The 27,529-nt window shown below is 46.0% G+C and overlaps 1 protein-coding gene and 1 pseudogene across 2 annotated transcripts in view; one reads left to right on the top strand and one right to left on the bottom strand.

The window, feature by feature from the left end:
• The window catches only part of SLC43A2 (solute carrier family 43 member 2), a 46,023-nt gene that overhangs the window by 3,141 nt on the left and 15,353 nt on the right, over positions 1 to 27,529 (top strand). Inside the window, exons 3-5 of one of the 2 annotated variants that reach the window (XM_036268611.1) lie at positions 11,514 to 11,724; positions 12,829 to 12,884; positions 13,499 to 13,575. In XM_036268611.1, the coding sequence (XP_036124504.1) occupies positions 11,514 to 11,724; positions 12,829 to 12,884; positions 13,499 to 13,575 (344 nt within the window). Of the gene's footprint in view, positions 1 to 11,513; positions 11,725 to 12,828; positions 12,885 to 13,498; positions 13,576 to 27,529 lie in introns of those variants that run through there. The other variant, XM_036268612.1, reaches the window with a different exon arrangement.
• LOC118634229 lies at positions 23,667 to 24,667 on the bottom strand (annotated as a pseudogene).

The following is a 27,529-nucleotide window of genomic DNA, read 5'->3' as shown; positions in this document are numbered from 1 at the left end:
GCTGTATTCAAATTTTTTTTAACCCACTTGGTATTGGAAGGTCAGATCCTAGGGTTCTTTCCCAGTGTCCACTGATTTAATTTATTTTATGATATCAGCAGCATTGGGGCTGATCACTTCATTCCTGCCTCAACCTTGGCTGCTTCCTTCGTTTAAGTGGGAGGAGTCCCAGAGATTGTGCCAACCCAGTGCTGAGTTGGTATTTAAGCCTTTAAGGCTTGACTGGTCCCCCTTGTAACCCAAAGTGAAGGTGAAGGGTCAGGGTGTGGGTTGAACATCAACTTCTTATCCCATGCCTTTGCTGCTGCCTCTGATTTTGGTTTTTCTGACTCTGGGCAATCCACTGACTCAGCATCAGGCCTGCTGATTCTACACAGCTTATCTCTCTGGCCTCCCTGTTCCTGGCTTCTTGGAGTCCAAGTAGCCTGTTGCCTTTCAGGGCCAGGATCCTCCATGCCTCGCCTGACTGGGAGTGCCTGGAGGATTTAGGGTCAAGGTTTCTGCTGAGGTCTAATATTTTCAAACTTGGTGGATGGCTGAATTGCAGAGGAGCAGTTAAGCCATTTATTGAATTTATTGAATTAGACTTGTGAAAAGCTAACCAGCCTACAGCTGATTGAGATGCAAATTTGTCAGCTTTTTGTTGCTTTTAGTACTGATGCTTTGGTTTGTCCTGTAAAGAAACTTTGCCTGAACCTGTTGAAAGGTTCTCAGAATTCTTTCTTGGGACTCCAGCCAGAATCAGCCACAGACACAGTGCTGGGTTCCAGCTCGGTGAGGTGGGAGAAGAAAAGAAAGAGCCCCTTTCTCTGTTGCTGCTTAGTTCTTTTTGCCCTGCCTGCTGGACAGTCAGGATTGATGATAGGGGCTGGGGCTGGTCATTTCGGCTTTTCCTCCCCAGTCCGGTCCCCCTGGTGTGGGCAGGAGATCAACTGGGTTCCCAGCCCAAGAAGAATGGGGCTTTTCCAGTACTGTGTCTTTTTGGCATCTGGGTGGCCACTATAACCACCTACACCTGGCCTCTTTCTTCATCTTCTCTGCCATCCAGTGGCCCGCTTCAGCAGGATCAGATTCGTTGGGGGGGCGGGGGGGTGCTGCCTGTGGATATTTCATCTCCTTTTTCATCTAATCTATACTTTAAGTAAACATTTTTGAGGTGCTGTCCTGGGGTGCAGAGCAATCCTGGTCCTCAGGGTATCTGCAGTCTGCCAGCATCAAACAAGTCACCACACACAGACCTATATAATTTCTTTCTTTTCTTTTTTTATCCTTACCCGAGGACACTTTTTTTTTTTTTTGCATTTATCTTCAGATAGAGTGAGAGGGAGAGGGAGGGAGGAAGAGAGAGAGAGAAACATGGATGCAAGAGAGACACATCAAGTGGTTGCCACCCACGTGACCCCAAGCAGGGCCAGGAACAAACTGCAACTGAGGTACGTGCCCTTAGTGGGAACCAAACTTGGGCCTCTGGTCCGCAGGCTGATGCTCTAACCCCTGAGCCAAACTGGCCAGGGCAGACCTATATAATTTCAAGTGGTAGTCAGGACGCCAAGGGATAGCAGGGTGCTGGGACTGAGAGTGACAGTGGGGATCGATTCAACTTGGGTGGGAGGGCTTCTCTGATGTTTAGGCAGAAGTGTGGAGGGTGAGGAAGGGTGAGTCAGCAGAGAAGGAGCCTGGAAGGAAGGCTGCATACTGGAGAAGAGGAGAGAAAGAGCTGAAGGTGAAAAGTCTGGGCCTGCAGGTTGGGCTGCTTAGGGAAAATGGATTTTATTCCCAAGGCAAGAAGTGACGGAGGCAGAAGAGGGTGATCAGTTTCACCTCTTAGACTCTTGTGAATTGTTGGGGGCTTGCCACGTGCTGGGTGGGGTGGGGGCTATGAAGGTGAGAGACATGGCCTCTGCCTGAGGAAGTCATAGTCCAGCCCAGCCACAGACACTAAGATAGACCCTAGGTCTGTGCTCTTGATCACTGCAGTCACTCTACCTGTGGTATGGGGGGAGAGCCATACCCCTCACTGAAACAGCAGGAAACTGTTTTGAGAGGGCAGAGGGGAAGCAGGACCAGGCCAGGTCCCCACAAGGCTGAGTAGAGGCTGCAGATGTGGACAGGAGACATTCCCTGTGGCTTCGAGGTCCTCCCCCTTTTTTAAAAAATTGAATGTACTGGAGTGATATTGGTTAATAAAATTTTATAGGTTTCAGGTGTACAATTCTATAATACTTCATCTGTATATTGTATTGTGTGTTTACCATCCCAAGTCAAGTCTTCTTCCCTCAGCATTTATCCCCCTTAACCCTCTTTTGCCTCCTCCAACCCCCTTTCCCTCTGGTAATCACCATACTGTTGTCTGTATCTATGAGTTTTTTTTTGTTTTTGCTTAATCCCTTCACCTCTTTCACCCAGCCTCCAACCCCCTCCCTTCTGACAGCTGTCAGTTTGTTCTCTGTATCTATGAGTCTGTTTCTATTTTGTTTATTAGTTTTTTGTTTTGTTTTGTTTTTAATTTTTTTTCTTTATTGATTTTAGAGAGAGAGGTAGGGAGAGGGAGAGAGATAGAAACATCGATGAGAGAGAACATCGATTGGCCCCCTCCTGCATGCCCCCCATTGGGGACTGGCCTACAACCTGGGCATGTGCCCTGCCTGGGAATCGAACCGGTGACCTCTTGATACATGGGTTGACGCTCAAACACTGAGCCACACCGGCCAGGCTTGTTTGTTATTTTGTTCATTAGATTCCATAAATAAATCAAATCATATGGTACTTGTCTTTCTCTAACTGGCTTATTTCACTTAGCATAGTACCCACCAGGTCCATCCATGCTGTTGCAGAGGGTAAGCTCTCTTTTCGATGGCCAAGGAGTATTCCATTGTGTAAATGTATCACAGCTTTTTGTTTATTCCTTACCTGAGGATATTTTTTTTCCATTTATCATCAGACAGTTGGGAGAGGGGGAGAGAGAGAGAGAGAGAGAGAGAGAGAGAGATTTAACCATCATTTTGTTTATATGGTATATCACGTTTATTGATTTGTGGATATTGTACCAATCTTGTATTCCCCGCAATAAATCCCACTTGACATAGTCTTTTTTTTTTTTTTTTTATCCTCACCCAAGGACATTTTTTGTTCAGGTAGAGTGGGAGGGAGAGAGAGGAAGAGAGAGAGAGAGAGAGAGAGAGAGACATTGATATGAAAGGGACACATCGAGTGGCTGCCACCCGCACGACCGACCAGGGCCGGGGACAAACTACAACCAACGTACATGCCCTTAGCGGGAACCGAACCCGGGTCTCTCGGGACCCCAGGCTGATGCTCTAACCGCTGAGCCAAACCGGCCAGGGCGACATAGTCTTTTTAATGTATTGTTGGATCTGGTTTGCTAATGTTTTGTTGAGGATTTTAGCATCTATGTTCATTAGGGATATTGGCTTAAATTTTCTTTCTTTTTTTTTTTTTTTTTTTTTTATCTTCACCCGAGGACATTTTTCCATTTTTTGTTCAGGTAGAGTGGGAGAGAGAGGAACAGAGAGAGAGAGAGAAACATCGATGTGAAAGGAACACATCGAGTGGCTGCCACCCGCACAACCGACCAGGGCCGGGGACAAACTGCAACCGAGGTACGCGCCCTTAGCTCTAACCGCTGAACCAAACCGGCTAGGGCTAAATTTTCTTTCTTTATAATGTCTTTATCTGGTATTGGAATTAGGATAATGCTGGCCTCGTAAATGGACCTGGGAGTCTTTCCCTCTTCTTGAATTTTTAGGAATAGTTTGAGAAGGATAAGTGTTCTTTGAATGTTTGGTAAAATTCACCTGTGAAGCCATCCAGTCCAGAACTTTTGTTTGTTGTGAGCTTTTTGTGTGTGTTTTTTTAAATCCTCACCCGAGGATATTTTTCCATCTATTTCCAAACAGAGTGGGAGGAAGAGCGAGAGAGGGAGAATCATCAATGTGAAAGAGACATATCGATTGGTTGCCTCCCTTACCATCCCAACCAGGGCCGGGACGAACCGCAACTGAGGTACATACCCTTGACCAGACTCAAACCCACGACTTTTTGGTTCATGGGCTAACGCTCTAACCGCTGAGCCAAACCAGCCAAGGCTGTTGGGAGTTTTTTATTTTTATTTTATTTATTTTTTTTAGCCTCACCCGAGGACATTTTTCCTTTTTTTTTTTTGTTCAGATAGAGTAGGAGGGAGAGAGAGGAAGAGAGAGAGAGAGAGAGAAAGAGAAACATCGTGTGAAAGGGACACATCAAGTGGCTGCCACCCACACAACCCAACCAGGGCTGGGGACAAACTGCAACCGTGATACATGCCCTTAGCGGGAACTGAACTCAGGTCTCTGTAGACCACAAGCTGATGCTCTAACTACTGAGCCAAACTGGCCAGGACTCTCCCTCACTGTTTCTAAAAAATCAATGGAAAAATATCCTCAGGTGAAGATTAACAACAATAACAAAATAACCAGCTCTTGATCTTGTGTTGTTTTTTATGCTCTATTTTGTTTATTTCTGCTCTGATCTTTATTATTCCCCTTCTTCGACTCACTTTGGGCTTTGCTTGTTTGTTTTTTTCTCTAGTTTCTTTAAGTGTAAAGTTAGATTATTTATTTGAGATTTTTCTTGTTTCTTGAGGTAGGCCTGTAATGCTATGTATTTCCCTCCTAGGACTGCTTTTGCTGTGTTCCTTAGATTTTGAGTTGTTTTGTTCTCATTTTTATTTGTTTCAAGGTATCTTTTGATTTCTTCTCATTCATTGTTTAGTAACATGTTATTTAGCCTCTATGTCTTTCTGTGATTTTCAGGTTTTCTTTTTTTCTTATGATTGGTTTCTATGTCATACCATTATGGTCAGAAAAATGTTTGTTATCATTTCAATCTTCCTAAATATATTGAGATTTGTTTTGTGTTCTAACATGTGATCTATCCTAGAAAATGTTCCATGTGCACTTCGAAAGAATGTATATTCTGCTGCTTTGGGGTAAAATTATCTGAAGATATCAATTAAATCCATCTGATCTAGTGTGTCATTTAAGGCTGCTGTTTCCTTATTGATTTTTTTGTCTGGAAGATCTATCCATTGATGTTTATGTGGTGTTAAGATCTCCTATTATGACTGTATTACTGTCAGTCTCTCCCATTATGTTCATCAAAATTTGCTTTATATACTTAGATGTTCCTGTGTTGGGTGCAAAAATGTTTATAAGGCTTATATCCTCTTGTTGGATTGTTCCCTTCATTATTATATAGTGTCCTTTTTTTATCTCTTACTGTAGCCTTTGTTTTAAAGTATTTTGTCAGATATATGTATTGCTATCCCAGTCTTCTTTTTACATTTTATCTGCATGAAATATCTTTTTCCATTCCTTTACTTTTAGTCTGTGTTTTTCTTTCATTCTGAGGTAGATCTCTTGTAGACAGCACATATATGGATCTTATTTTCTTTTCTTTTTTTTATTTTTTATTCTCACCCGAGGACATTTTTCCATTTTTTGTTCAGATAGAGCGGGAGGGAGAGAGAGGAAGAGAGAGAGAGAGAGAAACATCGATGTGAAGGGACACATCGAGTGGCTGCCACCCGCACGACCAACCAGGGCCGGGGACAAACTGCAACCGAGGTACGTGCCCTTAGCGGGAACCGAACCCGGGTCTCTCTGTACCGCAGGCCGACGCTCCAACTGCTGAGCCAAACCGGCCAGGGCTGGATCTTATTTTCTTATTCATTCCATTACCCTGTGTCTTTTGATTGGAGCATTTAAGGCATTTACATTTAAAGTGTTTATTGATAGGTACGTATTTATTGCCATTGTATTTAACTATGTTCCTCTGGTTTTTTCCTTCTTCTTCTTAAAGAAGACCCTTTAACATTTCTGGTAATAATGGTTTGGTGGTAACAAACTCCTTTAGGTTTTTTCTTGTCTGGGAAGCTCTTTATTTCTCCTTCAATTTTAAATGATAGCCTTGCTGGGAAAGTAGCCTTGCTTTTCATCATTTTGAATATTTCATGCCGACCTGGCCGGTTTGGCTCAGCGGTTAGAGCATTGGCCTGTGGTCCAGAGAGACCCGGGTTCGGTTCCCACTAAGGGCACGTACCTCGGTTGCAGTTTGTCCCCGGCCCTGGTTGGGTCATGTGGGTCACTCGATGTGTCCCTTTCACATCGATGTTTCTCTCTCTCTCTCTCCCTCCCACTCTATCTGAACAAAAAATGGAAAAAAATGTCCTCAGGTAAGGATAAAAAAAAAATCAATTGACTATTTAATGCCAATCCCTTCTGAGGCCCTCTCTTTTTATGGTCTCCTACACCCAAGGGCCAGTGGTTGATAGCTTTTGAAAACTCACCCTTTCACTTTTATTGTTGTGAATATGAGTGTTATTTTTTATAGAACTGTAGCTTTTTTCCCTGAGTTTTTATTAATTTATTTTTGTTATAAATGTTTCTCCTTTTTTCCCCTCTAGACACCCTCCTCCCCACCCCCACCCCCAGCATTGTTGTGTATGTCCATTGGTTATGCATACATGCATATAAGTTCTTTGGTTCATCTCATTTATCCCCCCCCCCCCCCCCCCCGCCATCCTCTGAAGTTTGTCAGTCTGAACCATACTCCTTTCTATGTCTCTGGGTCTATTTCATTCTTCAGCCTACCTTGTTCATTATATTCCACAAATAAGTGAGATCATGTGGTATTTGTCTTTCTCTGATTGGCTTATTTCGCTTAGCATAATACTCTCCAGGTCCCTCCATGTCATCTCAAAGGATAAGAGATCTTTCTTTCTTACAGCTGCATGGTACTCCATTGTGTATAGGTACCACGGCGTTTTTTATCCACTCGTCTATTGATGGACACTTGGGCTGTTTCCAGATCTTAGCAATTGTAAATAGTGCTGCTGTGAACATAGGGGTACATATATTCTTTCTGAATGGTGTTTCAGGCTTCTTAGGATAGATTCCTAGATATGGGATCACTGGGTCAAATGGCAATTCAATTTTTAACACCATACTGTTTTCCATAGTGGCTGCACCAGTCTGCATTCCCACCAGCAGTGTACTAGAATACCCTTTTCTCCACACACTAACCCCCCACTCCGGTGTATTTTGGATTAAAAAAAATGTAGCAAAAGGTAAGAAAGTTTAAAGACTGGTGGCCACACCCTCAGGATGTGTCACAGAGAGGAGCTGGTGCCCTCAGCCCTCCCCACCAACCCTGCCTTCTTTTCCATTTCATGACCTAATTTTTCTCCCCCACATCCTCTGCTCACCCCACTTGGCTTCTTGGTGTCCTATTAAGGTCCTGTACACCTTGGATTGGCTCTCAGGAACCTCATGGGAGGGTCTTGGGGAAGTCTCATTCTCACTAGGTGACATTAGGGTCCACCTGGTATTGCCCGACACTGTGACAACCTTGTGCTCTCAGCATTTTCTCAGAACTGCCTCTAGCCCAGGTTGTATAGCATCAGCACAGCCTGAAGGTTAAAATCAGGAGCTCTGGGGTCTGACAGCCTGGATTCAAGTCCAGCTTCCCTAGGTATCATCTATGAGACCTTGGGCAAGCTACTTACCTGTTTTGAAACTCCTGGTATCCTGGTGTGGAATATGGGGCGGGGGTGGGAGGGTGCTAAGTGACACAGGAACGAATAGCATTGAGCACAGCAGCCAGCACACACATGCCCTCTGTGACCACAGCTAAGGGGCTCAGCCCTGACCTACCCAGCAGAGCCCTCTGATTGTCTGTGTCCTGCCTCTTGTTTGCTCTGTGTCTGAGGCTGACCTCTCACCTACATCCCCCCTGCTGTACTGGAGATGCTGCTTCCTGTTGCCGGATAGACTAAGGATTTGAGAGAGAGACAGGAGATCCTGGGGCAGGGACCATTGGCTGGGTGGTCCAGGGCCTGCCCCCAGGGCAGGGGGGCGCTCAGTAAGCAGCCAGTCAGAAGGGGGCTGCTCAGGAATTTAGAGGGGCCTCCAGCCAGTGACCTTTGCTCCCTCAAACATCTGGCTCTATTCTGGAGGCTCCCACTCCCTTTATTTCCTTGGGATGGGGGGAGCACCCCCTTTGACCCAGAGATATCAGAGGAGCGGGAGTGGGGTCACAGCACCCTCTTTTCTCCTCTGCTTTCTCTGTAAAAATTTTATATGTGAGTCTTCTGTGAGTGAGGCCAGACAGTACAGGCATTGTTCTCTCTTCCCTGTCCCTGGGTTTCCTCCTAAGCAGTCTTATGCCTGTTCTCAGCACACTCCACCACACCAATTCCTGTCCTGTCTTCTTGGCTCACCTTCCCCTGCTGGGCTGGGTCAGGCCACTCTGGCCACCCACTACAGGCATCTGTTTACTAAACAGGTGCAGGTGAGGCACAGAGCAGGCTGGGCTGGGTGAGGGCTGAGCTGTAGGCTGGAAGAAGAAGGGCACACCAGGGCCTTGACACTTCCTGGTTGCTTATCTGTTTGTGTCTCTCCTGGCCCACAATGGCTCAGGTGAGAGCAGAGGAAGAGGAGCAGCCAGGTTGTGATTGTATTTGGACATCACCTGGATCTGTGTTTATTCGTGTGGACAGTTTTACTGCCAACAAAGCTTCTGGGCTCACTGATGGCTTAGGTCCCTCTAGGGTGAGGGACACTCTCATATTGTTCCCTAGGCAGATAAGGTGGCCATTCAGATACCTCCTCCTACCCCTGGCTCATCTGTCACTGGATGTCACTACCTGAAGGCAGGAGAGTAGAGGGCCAGGCAGTGCTTTTGGCAGGGACTTATTTAAGAAGAGAAGGCTGGTAGCCCAAAGTAAGATCCCTGCTTCTGTGTGTAGTGGCTCTAGGATGAAAGATGGGAGGGACAGAGACCCTTCCCTCTACGCTGACCTGTCTCCTCATGAGCTCCCTGTCTAGTTACAGGGGTTTAATCCTCATCCGAGGATATTTGTTCCATTTATCTTCAGATAGAGTGGGAGGGGGAGAGAGAGAGGGAAGCGTTGATATGAGAGAGACACATTGATTGGCTGCCTTATGCACGACTCAGACCAGGGCTGGGGAACGTACTGCAACTGAGGTATGTGCCCTTGACTGGGATCGAACCCACAACTCTTTGGTCCATGGGTCGACGCTCTAACCACTAAGCCAAACCAGCCAGGGCAGTGACCAGATCTTTAAACAATTCAGATGTTTACACCCCATCTCCACTTATATCAAACTGGGGAAACTGCCTTGGGATTTTATCTTCTCTCTTGGTGAGTGCAGCCATGGATTTAATGTTCCCCTGTGGTCCCTCCAGCTGTGGCTCCCTGCTTATAGCAGCAGACCCTGCTGCACTGACTCCAATAATGGGCTCTAGACCCTGCATGGCCAGTCAGGTCTCCTAGGCCAACAGTCCCAGACCCTCTCCACCCATCCACTCTGTCACACCTGTGCTGGTTTGTTTATATCTGCACACCAACCTGGAAATGGCTGTCATCCCGCTTCACCAGTTCCTGTTGTTGCTGGCAGAGCTGACACCCGAAGCCACTGCCAACCTGTGAAGTGGGGCTGCCTTCCCAGAAGCTGCCCCACAGTGGGTGAGCAGCTCAGGCCCGCCGGCTCAGTGTGTGTGACAACTCCGAGGTGAATCCTAGTGAGCTCAGATGACAGTTTTGGCTGCCAGTGAGGTGGGGCTTCTTTTGGAAAACAGAGAAAGCAGTAGGCTGGGTGGGGTGGGAATCTGGCTTGGTAGATTTTGTTTCTGTGGCTTCAGGAGGTTGACCTTATGGTTATAATCTCCTTAAATCCCCCTCTGTCTTCAACTTCTTGTTGTGTATCCTATTTCCTTTCGTCTCTCTTGATCCTTTTGACCATTGTGATCTGATTCCATTGTTTTTATTAATTCAGTAAACAACTGCTCTATACCAGGACCTAAATAAGGTGTTGGGGGCACAGGTGACCAGAACGCAGTCCCTGCACTCCAGGTCCCCCAGCTAGTGGAAGACTACACACAAATTTAGGCTATCTCATACACAGTTAGAGAACTCTGCTCCCAGGTACCGCGTCGGGCTCTGCTGCCAGTCAATTGTACCACAACCCCCATCCTGAGCTTCCAATAACAGTAATTATACAAAATTTCAGCTATTATTTATTGAGCACTTTCTATGCTTGTGTGCGCTCTAAATGTTATCTGGATTTTCTTATCTTCCCTAGAACTCTAAGAGGTAGATACTAATTAATAGATTATGCTCATTTTACAGATAAAAAACTGTGAAAGAGCAAGATTAAGTCACTTCTCCAAGGTCATACAGGTAGGAAGTGGAGGAGCTAAAGTTGGAACCCTGCATCTCACCCTTGATCAGCATGCCCCCAGGAGGGCTTATTGGTTAAAGGTCGGCATATGGCATGAATCACCCAAAGTGCATCCTTTTCCATGACCTTGGGGCAGCCCTGAGAGGCCTGGGCAGGCCTTTGCCGACCTCAGCTTTACAGCCCTGGCGCCAGAGGGCCACAATCTGGAGGCAAGTAGTTCTCTGAAGAGGTATTTCCTTGTCTCTCCCAGTGTTACCTCAACTCTAATCAGAGGCCGCTCCTCTTTACGCGGGATTAGTCAGCATCTCTTAACCAGCAGTCTCAGCGAGGAGAGAGTTCTTCAGCTATGTTCTGTCCTATCCCCCACCCTCCTGCCTTCAGCTGCCACAGCACTTTTTCCTTCCTATTTTTGTTGTCTTGGTGCTGGATGGACTTTGGAGAGGGCCATTAAGGGCCAGGATTATAGCACAGGTGTGGCTTCCAGGACAGCAAACATGGTGACTCTAGTGAGAGAAATAAGAAAGGTGCACCTCAACAAGTAAAAGCAAATAAATTAGGACTATTTTAAAAAATCATTCCCCAAGGGGTTCTACAACACGATATGTGTGGTGGTTGATGATATGAAAATATAGGGGGAGGAGGTAGCACATGGACTGCATGTTTGAGAAGCCCACTGTACTTAGCAGTACAGGGGGCCCATTCACTCTTCCAAACTGACCTAGGAGAACCCCAGGGCCTTGCAGTGAGACCAACAGCTTGTCTGTTCCTGGTGGTCTAGGGTCAGCCTCCTATATACTGGCTGTAGTCTGCTTCCATGGACAGAGCTACTGAAAAGGTTCTAGCCAACCTAGGGCCCCATTGCCAAGGCTGGGACCTGAGGTCTACAATTCTAGGGTATACGTGACTCTAGAATGGGAATCCTTACCTGGGGCTCATGGGTGCTTTAAGGGAAACATGAGGCCCCTGAAATTGTAAGACTTTGTGTGCATTTTCTGGGGAGCAGGAGCATAGCTTTCTTTATTGGATTCACCAAAGGATCTGTGACCCCCACAAAGTTAAGAACCTCTGCATTGTTGTTCCAGGGGGATTGGGCCAGATGGACATCCAGGCCTGCTGTAGAGTATCTGAGCCCTCAGGAGGCCCAGATACAGCCCTGCTATTCCCAGTGGGGTGACTTTGAATGTGCACTCTGATCATTGGGAATCCTTGCCATGACCCTCTGATCAGGTTTCTCTCTCTTTGCATACACAGAGAATGTCACCAACGGCACAGTGGGAGGCATGGCACAGCCAGGGCAGGAAGAAGAGGTGAGCTGGATGAATGGTTGGCTCAGCTGCAAGGCCCAGGATGAGATGCTAAACTTGGCCTTCACTGTGGGCTCCTTCCTGCTCAGTGCCATCACCCTGCCCCTAGGCATCGTCATGGACAAGTATGGCCCAAGGAAGCTCAGGCTGCTGGGCAGGTCAGTGTGGGGTAGAAGGTGGGCTGGTAGACCCTGGGTCGAGTTCCCCACTATAGGGAAGTCTGGTACTTCTATCAGGAACACTGTGGAGCTCCCAAACTGCCCACCCAGTGTGGGGTTTCTACCCCATCTGCCACCAAATCAGTAGGTACTATGATCCTTGTAATGTCCAGTATTGCATTAAAAAGGCCCAGGGCCCCAGGCCTGCCTGGGAGAGTCTGGAGTTGTGTGTCATTAACAACACTAGCTTCCACAGTCTTTATGACCTTTTACCTCTATCAGAAAAAAACAAAAAAAGGTTGTGAAAATATACTTCTAATATAAGCACATGGAATTATATGCACATACCATTCTTAATTTTTAAATGTGCTTTGTGATACACCTACAAAAATATAAATTAAAATGGCTGAGATTAAAAATAGTAAAATAGAAGTCCTAATATTTTTCCTTCCCACTGGCACCTGTGTGAATCGACATGGGCACCCTTTGGGGGGTGTGTCCCTGGTCTGTAAAGTTCCAGTGTGCCAGACTCAGGGTCAGTCCACCCAACAACTAGCCTCTCAGGTCACAACCTCCACAAGCTAGTCCCACCGGGAGTGATCATCTCTCAGGGCAGTGGTTTGCAATGAGTGAGACCTGTGACTGGGGAGGGAATGGGTAGTAGAACAGTTTCATTCGCTTTTTGGAGGGGATTCGGGAGCTGCTACTCATCTTGCGCCTGCCCAGTGGATTCTGTCCATCTCTGACTGAGTGAGCATAGGAGCCTGGGGAGTGAATTGTGCCCTCTCCTGCTTCAGAGCCTTGGCCCCTCCTCCAGTCTGGGCATGGGAGGGGGCAGTGTAGTGTGGTGTTTGCCAGATGTGGCTTCCAGACTTGAATTCCTGCTTAGGCACTTACTAGTCAGAGATTTAGGAGAAATCAATTTCTTTTTTTTTTTCTCATCAGTAAAAGGGGGCCAATTATACTCCTTAGAATTATTAAATTAAATTAAATATTATACGTAAATTTTCCAAAAGTATCTAATACTAGTAAATGCTCCCAAATAGTAAGAATATTAGCAATGACAGTAATAAGAAATAATGTATCATTTCTGCTTGTTTTTAGTGCCTGCTTTGCTGTCTCCTGCTTGCTGATTGCATATGGAGCAAGTAACCCAAACTGTGAGGACACTTTTCCTCCACGCTTTTATCAGGGACTGGGGAGAGTGCCCAGAGATGCTCAGGCCCATCTGCTCTAGGATGCTGTGCCAAGCTTAGTGCTCACTGCTCAAGTTAGAAGGGATGCTTGTTAGGCCCTTACCCAGTTACTTATCTCAACTGGGTGGGTGGGTAAAAGAACAATCGCCCCAGATTGATGTCTGAGAGAAGCTCCCAGGGTGTTCATCACCAAGCCAGGTCAGTCTGTGATGGCCTCATTGATCCAACCTGAGAGGCCAGTTCCAAGAATTAAGCCAGCTACAGGGTATGTGCAGAATCGTCAGCTGGGTCCCCTTGAGCTTAGAAGCCACCTGGTCCCCAACCCTATTCAGGTGGAGCTGTTGCTTCAAGGACTATTAGAACAAACACCAAAATAGGACTTGCGTTTCACCATCTATTGATTTGGGGGTACCTGTATTTTTTGTTTCAGTGAAGCAGCTTCTTTAGGCCTCTCATTTGCTGCTCAGGTTAGTGGAGAACAGAGGATGGGGAGGCACCTTTTGTAAGAGCCCAAAAGCCTGGACCTCCCTGAAGCTCAGCTGTGGTTCCCTGATTATGTGCCTTCTGTTTTCTCACAGCTCTCTCTGTGCTCATCTTCATCTCCCTGTCTCTGAATGGCTTTGGTGGGATGTGCATGACTTTCACCTCATTAACAGTAAGTATCCGTTTCTTTAAGATCTCAGTTCAGTCTTGTGAATTTGAAGCAGTTTTTATTGGCTTTGATTTCTTTGCCTTCCATTCGCCTGCATCTGCCTGGACATCCCAAGCAGTAGAGGGCTGCTGGTGCTGAAGTGGCCAGATAGCACGGTCTCCCAGCTGGGGAGGTTCCGCAGGCACAGCAGAGCACAGCTGTCAGAGCGGGCCATCCCCTGCCTGCTGACCTTGGCTCAGGTGCTGAGGAAGCCAGCTTACTAGCCATGTGTCCAGGGAAGACAGGAGCAGGGGGGGAAAAAAGCTACCGCCCACTTGCTTTCCTGATTTTCCATGACAGCTCTGGCTAACAGTGCAACCTAAAAACAAACATCCTGCCCTGGCGGGTGGCTTGGTTGGTTGGAGTGTCTTCCTGTACACAAGAAGGTTTCAGGTTTGATCCCTGAGTGGGGCACATACCTCCTTTATAGTTTTGATACCTGGTCAGGACATGTGTGGGAGGCGACTGATTGATGTTTCTCTGTCACCTCATGTTTCTCTTTCTCTCTCCTTTTCCCTTCCTCCTTCTCTGAAAAGCAATTAAAAACAAACAAACATATCCTCAGATGAAGATAAAAAAATAAAAGTTTTAAAATAAAAACAAAGCTCCCTCGGAATCTCCCCGCCCCTAACCACTGCCTTTGCCCAGAACTGAATGAGAAACTCAGGGAGCACACAGGCTGCCTGTCTTGGTTTTCCGAATGCCAGGACACAGAGAGCCCCTGTAGGGAAGGAGGTGTTTTCTCAGGATGCTGAGCATCAAAATGCCACGGAATGTGCTCCTTGCTGAGGTGAGAGAGACTGCAGGAAGGTTCAGGGTGAAGGAAAGAAAGTCAAAGAAGGCCAAAAAAGTCTTTCCTGGGAAGAAGGAAGCTCTCTGCTGGCTCACCTAGTCGGGCTAGGGTGCCTTTCAGAGCTGGCCATTGGAAAAGAAGTGAGAATAATAGGCTCTTCAAAAAGATTTCTGTCAACAGGAAAGTCTGGCTTGCCTCAGTTTCCCCATGAAAAAGTATTTATGACACAGTACCTGTCACCATTATTTACAGGATACTCTGGTTTCTTTTTTTTTTATCCTCACTCGAGGACATTTTTCCATTTTTTGTTCAGATAGAGAGGGAAGAAGAGAGAGAAAGAAACATTGATGTGAAAGGGACACATCGAGTGGTTGCCACCCGCATGACCCAACCAGGGCCAGGGACAAACTGCAACCGAGGTACATGCCCTTAGCGGGAACCAAACCCGGGTCTCTCTGGACCGCAGGCCAACGCTCTAACCGCTGAGCCAAACCGGCCAGGGCCAGGATACTCTGGTTTCTGATTTCTCTTACCGCGAAAGAGTCAGGAGTCAGACCGTTGAGGAGCCCTTGTTTAGCTGTGTGGGAACCCTGGGGACTGCTGGTCTTGTAAGGATCTGGCATCTCTGTGACCCCTTGCCTGCAGGCTGTGAGCCAGAGGCCAGGCCAGTCCCAGTGTCTTTTCTGGTCACCCCTCCTGTGCTTTGCCTTGTTAACTTTACCCTGGTGGGAAGGATCAACTCTGTGGGTCTGGGCCTTTGGAAATGGAGTGTTCAGTGGCGTCTGTGTTAGGTGAGAAGGGCCATGGCACACAGCCATGTATGCAGTGTGCTCGGGGAGTGGGGAACACACGCACATCTGGGAACTCTGGTTGCCTCGCTCCGGTGGTATGAGAGAGATTTGGTTTATATTCTTGTGCATTTAAAAAAATTTTTTTTCTTTATTAATTTTTAGAGAGAGAGAAAGGGAGAGGGAGAGAGAAATAGAAACATCAATTGACTGCCTCCTGCATGCCCCCCACTGGGGATCGGGTCCACAACCTGGGCATGTGCCCTGACCAGGAATCGAACCAGTGACCTCTGGGTGCATGGGTCTACGCTCAACCACTGAGCCACACTGGCCGGGCTCTTTTGTACATTTTTATTTTTTATTTTATTAACCAGGTAGATTAAGAAAAGAAATATATTCCCTCCTCCACTCAAATACCTGGAGGTAAGTAAGTGTCAAAATTGTAGGAAATCTGTTAGAACTGCCAAAAGGACACAGATTCCACTAAGTTGTGTAAACTGTGTAGCAGGAGTCATGGCTCTGTTTGTTCTTTGACAGCCTGAAAATGACCAACTCTCATCAAAATGAAGATTAAAAACCTGGCATCACCCCATTATTTTAGTCACTCTATACCTATGTCATGGCAATTCTGAATTTTGGGATAAGAGAAAGAGTTGGCCCTTGAACTTGAGGAGTTTATGCACTGAAATGCAGAAAGATGCTTTATTGTGATCAAGCATAAGACAAATGGATAAAAACCACTATACCATGAATCCTCTCTAAGAAAGCCTTTAAAATGAAGTTATAGTTGTCTAAGAAACTTTTAGGGGAGACTATTAAGCCCATAAGGACATGTTTTCTTTCTTTTTAAAAAAGTTAATATTTTAGAAGTATAAAGTATAGACTAAAATTCTATAAGACCACCATTATCAGTTTAGAATGTATCTCTTTGGCATTTAAAAAAATCTGCATAAGCCCAGCCAGTGTGGCTCAGTGGTTGAGCATTCGTCCACCCATGCCCCAAGAGGTCACCAGTTCGACTCGTGGTCAGGGCACATGCCCAGGTTGTAGGCCAAGACCCCAGTGGGGGACATGAAGGAGGTGGCCAATTGATGTTCTCTCTCATTGATGTTTCTATCTCTCTCTACCTCTCCCTTTCTCTCTCTCTTAAATCAATAAAGAAAAAAATTATTTAAAAATTCTTCATATACCAATTTTCTCTTTTTTGTTTGTTTAGTCCTTATTCAAGAATATTTTTTCGCCCTGGCCGGTTTGGCTCAGCGGTTAGAGCGTCCGCCTGCGGTCCGGAGAGACCTGGGTTCGGTTCCCGCTAAGGGCATATACCTCGGTTGCAGTTTGTCCCCGGCCCTGGTTTGTCGAGCGGGTGGCAGCCACTCGATGTGTCCCTTTCACATCGATGTTTCTCTCTCTCTCTCTTCCTCTCTCTCCCTCCCACTCTATCTGAACAAAAAAAAAAAATGGAAAAATGTCCTCGGGTGAGGATAAAAAAAAAAAAGGAATATTTTTTCCATTGTTTTTTTTTTTTTAGTCCTCACCTGAGAATATTTTTTCTATTTATCTTCAGATAGAGTGGGAGGGAGGAAGAGAGAGGAAGTGGGAGAGAGAGAGAGAAACATCAACGTGAGAAGGACACATCGACTGGTTGCCTCTTGCACGACCCGACCAGGGCCGGGGACCAACCGCAACTGGAATCATGTCCTTGACCGGAATCGAACCTGTGACTTTTTGGTCAGCGGGCTGTTGCTCTAACTGCTAAGCCCAACTGGCCAGGGCTTTCCATTGATTTTTAAAGCATGGAAGGGAGAGGAAGAGAGAGAGGGGAAAAGATCGATGTGCACATTGATTGGTTGCTTCCTGAACATGCCCTAAATGGGGTCGGAAATTGAACCTGCAACCCAGGTACGTGCCCTTGACCCTGAATTGAGCCTTGACCCTTTGGTGCGAGGGCTGACACTCTAACCACTGAGTAACACCAGCCAGAGCTGTTATCCTTTTTTTTTTTATCCTCACCTGAGGACATTTTTGCATTTATCTTCAGATAGAGAGGGGGGAAGAGACAGAGAGAAACATCGATGTGAGAGAGACACATCGAGTGGTTGCCACCTACACGACCCCAGCCAGGGATGGGGACAAACTGCAACCGAGGTACATGCTCTTAGCGGGAACCAAACCCGGGACTCTGGTCCGTGGGCCAATGCTCTAACCGCTGAGCCAAACCAGCCAGGGCTATTCTTTTTTTCCCCCAAGAAATACTGTTACAACTTGCCTTTTTCACTTAACAATGTATCTTTTACATCTTTTCCTGCCTGTGCTTAGAAATCTACCTTATTATTTTAAGCTCTAGAGATCTTCCTCATTATTAAAGAGTTCCATGTAATTTTATAATACAGTTATACCATAATTTATTTAACCAGCTTCCTACTAATGGACACTTGGGTTAGTTTCCAATTTTTCTGATTTATGATGCTGCTGAAATGAACATTCCATATATTTCTGTAAAATACATTTCTGGAAATGGGATTGCTGGGCCCCAGGATCAGCATGTTTTAAATTTTAATGTATGCTGTCAAATGGTCTTTCCAAAAGGTTATACTGTACATTGATACCATCCTACTAACAGGTATGAGAGTGTCTTTTTCTCCATACCCCTTCCAGCACTCTATCATTAATATTTTAAACATTAGCTGGTCTGATCTGGTGAAAAATGATAAAACATGATTTTTAAATTTTTTTCTTTATTTGTTAGTGAGATGGAGCATTTTTTTACCTCTTTCTTGTGGTCATTTGTATTCTATGAATTGCTTCTTTGGATCATTTGTCTATTTTTTCTACAGGGTTATCTTTCATATACAAAGAAATTAGCTCTTTTTCTGAGTGAGCAAATGTTCTTACCCTGGGGTTTTTAGGCTTCTATGGGGTCTGTGAATAAGCCTTAGGAGGGCTGTGCACTCCCTTGAGATTATATTCAAACAGACTGTGTGTGTGCTCCGCAGGTGCACTTTTCTGGGGAAGGGTCCATGGCTTTCAACAACCGCTATTAGGTCTTTGTGGAGGCCACAGGCACTGCAGCTGGAGCGTTCCTGTTAGTGCCTCACTATTCCACGGGGAGGTAAAAGGTTACACCGGTCATAAAGTGAGTGACCAGGCAAGAAAACCGTGTGGTCCGCACTTAAAGCGTTTGGTTAGTAGGGATCTATTTAAGGGAGGCTGGTGGCTTGTCCTCTAAGGGGTCCCCATTCTTGGGTCTAGAGCAGACGTCAGCACATTGCTTCCCCCAGGCCAAATTGAGACTATTCCAGGGAAAGGTGTTGTAAACAAAGTTTTGTTGGTATACAGCTGTGCCCACTTGTTTCTTTGTGCTGCAGCTGCAGAACGAAGTGGTTGTGCAGACATCATATGACCTGCAAAACCTAAAATATTTGCTATCTGGCCTTTAAAGAAAAAGTTTGACAACCTTTGGTCCAGAGGCACCAAGAAGCTTCTCAATCACTATCCCCTGTGGGAAGGCAGGGCTGACACCCCTCTCACCCCACATCCTGCTGACATCCCCCCCCCCCCCGTTTTAGTTACACAGGCCAACTCCCTAAGCACTTGTCCCTAAGAGCTTGTTAAGTGGTCTCTTTCCCCCTCTTCTGCTGCCCCCAGCCTGAGGCTTCTCCGTGGGCTTCCTGTCTCGTGGGGCCTCAGATGAGGGCTCCCATGGCTGCTGCTCCTCCAGAACAGACCCTGAAAGGGGACTGAGAAGCAGGTCAGCGAGGACAGGGTTGGAGCTCTTGGGCAATGTTATAGGGCTGGCTGCAGCTTCTGCTGAGCAGAGCTGAATCTCGTTCTGACACAGCCCAGGCCTTTAAAAAGCAGAACTGTCAGGAGCAGCTCCCAGAGACGCCTCGCTAGCAGCACAATGGCACTTTCTGTCTGTGTCTCCCACCCATATTCTAATTTTGGGGGACAAAGGAGTCTTCAGGGTCACCTTTAGGAGCAGCTGAATCAAATCTCCTACCACCAGTTTGGGGCCGTCCCACGATAACCTGGGAATCGGGGTGGGAGGGATGTGTTCTTATGGAAACCTTAATTGGGGATTTTCTGAGTCCCAAGGGGTTTTGTGTTGCACGGGTTGTGGTATAAATAAAGATGTACAGGCACTGTAAACCATTACCTCGGTTGGCGGAGAAGGGGCCCAAAATTGGCAAAATGCCTTCCCCCTACAGGGCAGCATGAGCTAGCAGACAGGTCTCCCTTACAGAGCACCTACTGGTGGGTGACCCTCTCCTTTAGAGGGGGGCTCAGAGGGGCAAGGGGAATCCCATACCAGGTGGGCTACTTCATGGCCAGAGCTGGCGCTCCCAGGTCTCTACAGCAGAGGGTGACATCCTGAGAGGAGGGTGCCAGGTCATTCCACGGGCGCAGAGCACTCCCCAGGTTCTAAGCCTCAGCCTCCCCCGACACCTGGATAGCACACTTAGGTCTGTTTGCTCAATGCTTTGCATTTGTACAGCCCTTTAACTCGCTTCATTGGCTGGAGCGCAAATATCAGCCCGGCGGCTGAGGCGCGGCGTCTTTGGGTCGCCACCCCACAATCCAGGGCCTGGGTTGCTTAGAGATGGGAGCAGATGCAGCCAACATTATGGACATGTCTTTTCCACTTCATTACTCTGACCCCTGTTCGTGTGGGCAGGACGGGGAGTTCTAAGCTGAAACCCTCACAGAAAAGTGATTACAAAACGTTGCCAGGCTCTTTGATGAAAAATTTCTCTGTGGGCTTTTCCTATTTGAGTCATTGAAGTCTGACTTTGAACTGAGGAAGAAATGATCCCATGGCAGTGGGGATCTGGGTTTGAAGGAAACAGAATAAATATCCCTCTGCCAAAACAAGAGAAGAGGAGGGAAGGATTCGGATGCAGCAGTGAAGCAGATGTCCCGGAGCGGGGTGGGAGGTTAACATTCCTGCTCAGCTGACCTGTTTCTACACCCAGTCAGCTCAGTCAGCTCTGGGACCGCAGGTGCCAGGTGAGCAGGACTCCCCCAGAGCCTGGAGCCTGTTCTCCGTCTCGGTTTCTGTTCTGTCTTACTAACCCAAAACAGTCAGCTGATAGCCATTGGCCTGAGAAAAATTCACCCATCAGAGGGTTCCGCATCGTGAACTTGCTTCAGCATGTGACAAGTTCAGGGGCGGACAGAAAGTATAGTGGGGGCCCCTGGCAGGGCTGGACCAGGCTGGGAAGGCAGATGAAGTGGAATCGTTCCTCCCACCCCTTTAGCAGTGAAGCGGAAAGGTGACCACAAGGACCTGCTCCTGGCACTAAGTGCTTGGAGCTGCCAGGTTGTTTGGGGTTAGGAAATAGCCCTGCTTTGCTGAATCCGCTTGTCTAGACTGGTACCTGGATCCTGGCCTGTACAGGTTGTACGAAGCTCTGGGTGTGTACACCAGCCACTTGAGGACAAGGCTCACCTCTGGAAGGGACCTGAGGGCCAGAATGCCAGTCTCCACCCAGGCTGCACATGGCTTCTCCCCAAGGGCCAGGTTGTGCCCCCAGCTGGTGGGTTTGAGAAACAACAAATTTGGAAAGTCAGGGTAAGGTGGCTACAAGTGGCCCTTCTGTCTCTGCCTGCCAGCAACCCCAAGGGTAAAGAGATCCCTGAGTAAAGAGACATCTTAGAGGAGCTTCTAGGGAGGGCAGCCCGTCCTCACCACCCTGGAGCCTAGTCCTCTGGGGACTTGCGTCTAGGTGTCTTGCTCTGTGGCCAGAAATCCAGGGGAGGGGCTGTCTGCAGCTGCTGTTTTCCCCTCTGGGAAGGTCACACAGCCCAGGCCTGTTTACTGGGCAGCTGAGGGGCTGAGAGAATGAGTCACCAACAGCATCCCCACGTGAGGGAAGCTTCTGCCCAGCTGAGCCCACTGCAACCCTTCCCTCTCAGGCAGCAGCAGTGGTGGTAGGAAGCACCCAGAGCTGGGGGATGGGGCCTGCACTCCCCACCTGTGAGTGGAATGAATCCTGAGTCAGGAAACAGCCTCTGCTGAGTGTTTTCCCCTGGCATCTGTCATTGCAACATGGCTCCGGCTTCCTACTTGGCAGCAGAGCTGGCTCTTGAGGCCCTCACCAGAGCACTCTACTCGGTACTCAGCCATCACTCCATCACCGGGCTTCTGAGTAGCCGTTATGTGCAGCTGAGGTCTAGTGGAGGCAGAGGAAGGAGGTATGTGAAGATCAGTGGAGAGAGAAGACTCAGACGGGAAGATGAAACAGGAGTGTGTCTACTTGATGGTGTGGCCCAGGACATGGAGGGGCAGCCAAGGAAGGCCAAGGGAGGGGCAGATGGGTCTCAAAGGAGGATCAGAGGGATGTGAGAAATCTCTAGTAGGGAGAGCAGACAGAAGGCTTAACAAGGAACACAGAGGAGCCTGAGAGGTGATGGTCATTGCTTTGGGACCCAAATGAAGTGTGTACTTGGGAGGTTTCCAAGAGACAGAGTAGCCCAGCAGTTGTGTACATAAGCTTGACCTGCTTTGGATCTCAAATTTGACCCTTACCAGCTTGGGGTGTCCCTTAACTTTTCTGATTCTAAAGCTTTTTACCCATTAAGTGAGGATAGTAAGTAACACCTGCCTCATTAAGGTTGTTTTGGGTTGTGTTTTTTTATCCTCACCCGAGGACATTTTCCCATTTTTTGTTCAGATAGAGTAGGAGGGAGAGAGAGAGAGAGAGAGAGAGAAACATTGACGTGAAAGGGACACATTGAGTGGCTGCCACCCACATGACCCCAACCAGGGCCGGGGACAAACTGCAACCGAGGTACGTGCCCTTAGCGGGAACCGAACCCGGGTCTCTCTGGACCGCAGAACGATGCTCTGATCGCTGAGCCAAAACAGCCAGGGCTATTTTGGGTTTCTTTAAGATAATATATAGAGCCCTGGCCGGTTTGACTTAGCAGTTAGAGCATTGGCCTGCGATCCAGAGAGACCCAAGTTTGATTCCCGCTAAGGGCATGTACCTCAGTTGCAGTTTGTCCCGGCCCTGGTTGGTCGTGCGTGTGGCAGCCACTCGATGTGTGCCTTCCACGTTGATGTTTCTCTCTCTCTCTCTTCCTCTCTCTCCCTCCCGCTCTATCTGAACAACAAAAAAGGAAAAAATGTCCTCGGGTGACGATAAAAAAAAAAAAAGATAATATATAGAGTAGGTATTACAAATAGTTGCTATTATAATGATGCTATTATATTATAATAATATTATATTACTATAATCATGCTATATTATTATATGTCATCACTCTATTATAAGGAAAATCCTCTGAGGAGGCTTCTCCTGGGCACAGTAAATGGGGGAAATTTCTGGCAGGCATGACAGCTTTGGGAGGAAGGGAAGGAAGTGGCTTAAAAGATCACACAATTAGTATTAACATTTAAAAAATAATTAATGTCCACAGGGAAGCCCTCTCTTCTCCTGTGCTTGTTATTCTTTTGTGACCACTGTTGCCAGGATGTTTATGCTTTGGGTTTCATTGGCCAAGGTCATCCTTGATGTTCTTTTCAGAGAGATTTCATCTGGCATAAATGCTAAAAAGCTGAAACACACTTTGACTACCTATTTCAACACTTCTGTTGGTTAAAAACACCATGAACTAAGAAGTTAAATGGCAAACTAAGAAAACATACCTGCAGTATATGAACAAACTGTGCCTGTCTTTTATGTATAAAGAGCCTATTCAAAAATCAATATTAAAAAATTAATATTCTCATAGGAAAAAAGACAAATGGGGAATATAAATGACTGATTTTTTTTTTTTAATCCTCACCCAAGGATATTTTTCCATTGATTTATTTTTTTTTAGATAGAGTGTAAGGGAGGGAGGGAGAGAGAGAGGAAAAAAAAAATCAGTGTGAGAGAGACACATTGATTGGTTGCCTCCTGCATAACCCTGATCGGGACCAAGGTTCAAACCTGCAACCCAGGTATGTTCGCTTGACCAAGAATCGAACCAGCAACTCTTTGGTCCATGGGCCTTTGCTCACTGGTGAGCCAAATCGGCCAGGGATAAATGATTTATTTTCTAAATTGTAGAAAAATGTTCAAAGTCATTAGTAATTAAAGAAATTATGTTTTTTTCAATATTTTCTTATAATGGAAAAATTTATTATTTATTTATTTTTTTATCCTCATCCGAGGACATTTTCCCACTTTTTGTTCAGATAGAGTAGGAGGGAGAGAGAGAGAGAGAGAGAGAGAAACATCGATGTGAAAGGGACACATAAAACCCCTACACTTGGTAGAATAGTTATGCAAAATACATAGATGAATACTGTCTTCCTTTAAAAATATAAAATAAATAAGCAAGACGTGAAAATATGCAAGTTTCCATTAAATAAATGAAATTTTTTAAAAAAGAAAGTTTGCTTTCCATACCATTTGAAAAAGGAAAATTATCATTTAAACAATAGTCAAGTTTATTAAACAGATTTTAAAAGTAATATAAAACATTCAGCTTTCATCAGCTACAAGGTTTATGTTGCTCCCAAATTTTGCATATAACTGAACCTTCAAATCTGCTAACACCCGCTGAATTGATTCCACCCTGGAATCTAAGGGGTCAGTTTCTTCTTGCAAACCTTTCTTTGCTCCTTCTAACATTTCTTGTGTTTCCTCTTGAGAACGGCTAATGAAAACATCTCCAATTTGATAAAGTGTCATTAAACAGTCGTGCCCAGCCGGTGTGGCTCAGTGGTTGAGCATCGACCCATGACCCATGCACCAAGAGATCGCTGGTTCAATTCCCGGTCAGAGCACATGCCCACGTTGTGGGCCCGATCCCCAGTGGGGGGCATGCAGGAGGCGGCCAGTCGATTTTTCTGTCTCATTGATGTTTCTAACTCTCCCTCTCCCTTCCTCTCTCTCTAAAACCAATAAAGAAACAAACAAGCCCTGGCCAGTTTGGCTCAGCGGTTAGAGCATCGGCCTGCGGTCCGGAGAGACCCGGGTTCGGTTCCCGCTAAGGGCACGTACTTCGGTTGCAGTTTGTCCCCGGCCCTGGTTGGTCGTGCGGGTGGCAGCCACTCGATGTGTCCCTTCACATCGATGTTTCTCTCTCTCTCTCCCTTCCTCTCTCTCCCTCCCACTCTATCTGTACAAAAAAAAAAAAAAAATGGAAAAATATCCTCAGGTGAGGATTAAAAAAAAAAAAAAAAAGAAACAAACAAAAAAAGCAGTCATCATCTGCAAGCATGACGTCCTCGCAAGGATCTTCTAAATTTTGGAGTTCTTTTTTACGTCTATTTCTTCCTTCAGCTCTGTGATTCTACTGGTATTCCGTGCAAATTTGTTTCTCTTCTGTTGGTCTTCAAAGGTAACATTGATGCCTTCTGCAGCCGCCTTCTTCATGGTGGCCGCCATCTTGGGATTGGCCCATCCAGATTCTTTTTGAAGCAAATATCAGTCGCTAATTCATTTCACTCATATACTCAAAGAAATGGATTTTACAACAGTATTTGGTGAAGTGGCAAATATTAAAAGTAATGATAATGCACAGTGTTGGAGTGGCCGCAGTGAAACAGACTCCACTGTGCTGCCGTGGGAGTATCGATTGGTGTAAGTGTTCTAGAAGGCAGTTTGGCACAGTATGACAGAAACTTAAAATGCATACTCCTTTTGTCTGTGGTTCTACTTTCAGGACTTTACCTTAAGGGATTAATAGCTATGTACGCCATGGCTGTTTTGGCTCAGCGGTTAGAGCATCGGCCTGCGGTCCAGAGAGACCCGGGTTCGCTTCCCGCTAAGGGCACGTACCTCGGTTGCAGTTTGTCCCCGGCCCTGGTTGGTCTTGCGGTGGCAGCCACTCGATGTGTCCCTTCACGTCGATGCTTCTCTCTCTCTCTCTTTCTCTCTCTCCCTCCCATTCTATCTGAACAACAACAACAAAAGAATGTCCTCTGGTGAGGATAAAAAAATAAAATGAAAAATAGCTATGTGCACATACGTTTATCTTCAAGGATGTTCAATGGAATGTTCATGATAAAAATTAAAAAGGACCTGAGGTCCAACATGAGAGAAATGCATAGATTGTGGACCGTCCAGATAAAGAAATACCAGATAGTCATTATGAAGTGTGTTAAAGATGAATGCTAAGTTAGAAAACATCTGTATTATATGAAGTAAAAAAGAAAAAGTTTATGAAACAATATGTAGCATATGATCCCAATTTTGTTATAAAGTTATAGGTACTTATAGGAAAAAGATGAAAGGGAAATATATTGAAATGGCAACATGGCTTTTATCAGGGTGATTTTTATGTTATTCTTTATGTATACTTTGTTTCAAGTGTTTTACAATGGATATGCATTGCTTTCTAATCAAGAAAAAGAATCATAATTTAAATTATAAGATGTTGGTTTTGGTGGGAAAGCTGTGTAGTATGGTTTGCCCTGAGGATCTATACTCCCCTAGGAATGGCCCTGCTGACCAAAATAACATGTTGGGGAGGAGAATTTTCTTGGTGTTGCTAAGAATGTTCTAGGCAGGCAGCAAGAAAGGCAGCTGGAAGGCTCTTGCCCTTGTCAAGACCTGAAGTTGGGGGTTTCATCCAGGGGCAGATGGAAAGTCAGCTCTTCTCCCAGCTTCCTGTTCCTCCCTGTCCTAGTTCTGGGGCGAAGACTCCAGATCAGATCAGTGTTGCATGTTGGCTCCAACTCCCTGTTCAGTTGGCCTCTAGCCTGGGTCAGGGTCAGGGCAAGCTTGAGCTTAAGGAAAAAGGAAAAGGGCTAGTTAGCAAGCTGTCTGCTTCTGTGGAGTATCCCCCAGCCCTGTTGAAAAGTTCAAGACACTCTTTGTGCCCAAAGGTGACTACACCAGCAAAAGTATTTCCCTGGCTTGACTGGCATCAAGTGGCATTTGCTACCCCGAGCTTGTGCCCTCCATCTACTCTTCTGGTAGGGTTCTAAGCCCTCTTTGATTCTTTTCTTCCTTCACCTGTCCTGGCTGGGGGCCATTCCAGGCCGGAACAGTTCCCCCTTCTGTACTGGCAGAACTAGTCTTGGATTCTCCCTGGGGCTGATATGGCCCCAGAGATGCCTCCCCTACAAGGCTGCCTTGCTGGAGTAGCCAGCATGGAGAAGCCCAAATATGTGAGCGCAGGAACCGAGGCATGTCCAGTGAATCACAGCATACCTGGGAGGCAGGTATACAAAGAGTAAGACTGGGTGCCTTTAGTGCTCACGTGGGTATGCCTAGGCACACATGAGCACATCACATTTCCTTTGTCTCCTGTTGGGAAATTTCCATGTGTTCCTTGTTCTCTTCTGACCCTCTCTGGGAAGCCTGAGTGGACAGAGGATCCGCTCTTCGTGGGGGCTGGAAGAAGAGCTCTTAGTGTGCTGGGAATTCTTTGGGGAGCCTGGATGGCCTCCCTGGCCTCATATCTTACACTATGGATTTATTCATGTTTCTTTTTAATTCTGGGATCCAAAAAAAAAAATCTTAAATTCCTTATTCATGTTTAACAGTGATATTGAGACATAATTCACATACCATGTATTTCACCTAAAACATACAATTTACTGGTTTTTCTTGTATTCAAGAATTGTGCAGTCATCACCATAATCAATTATGTCACCCCAAATAGAAACCCTGTACCTATTAGCATTCCCTTCTGTTTACTCCCAGCTTCCTCTACCCCAGCCCTAGGCAACCACTAATCTATTCTCTGTCTTTATGGATTTTCCTATCCTGGACATTTTATAGAAAAGGAATCATACAATATGTGTTTTTTTGTGACTGATTTCTCACACCTCATATGTTCTCTGTGTTGTACTATGTGTCAGTACTTCATTTCTTTTTATGCCTAGATAATCTTCCATGGTGTGGGTATACCACATTTTGTTTACCCATACATCCATTGATGGACACTGAGATCATTTTCACTTTTAGGATATTATGAATAAGGCTGCTATAAACATTCATGTGCAAGTTTCTGTGTGGACATTGTTTTCCTTTCTCTTGGGTATATACTTAGCAGTGGAATGACTAGATCATATAATAACTCTGTGTTTAACTGTTTAAGGAACGCTAGACTATTTTCCAATGTGGCTGCACCATTCTGCATTTCCATGGGTAGTGTGACGGTTCTGACTCCTCTTTATCTTCAGAACGTTTATTATCATCTGATTTCTTTTTATTATAGCTATTGCAGAGGGTGTGAATTCGTATAGTATCTCATTGTGGTTTGGATTTGCATTTCCCTATGATTAATGATATTGAATATATTTTCATGACCTTATTGTCCATCTGTATATTTTTTTGGAGAAACGTCTATTTAAATCTTTTGCCCTTGTAAAAATAGATTATTAATCTTT

Source organism: Molossus molossus, unplaced genomic scaffold (genome assembly GCF_014108415.1).
Source record: "Molossus molossus isolate mMolMol1 unplaced genomic scaffold, mMolMol1.p scaffold_m16_p_19, whole genome shotgun sequence".
Taxonomy (NCBI): Eukaryota; Metazoa; Chordata; class Mammalia; order Chiroptera; family Molossidae; genus Molossus; species Molossus molossus.
Note: the sequence above shows the minus strand (reverse complement) of the source record. Positions and strands in the feature narration are given on the sequence as shown.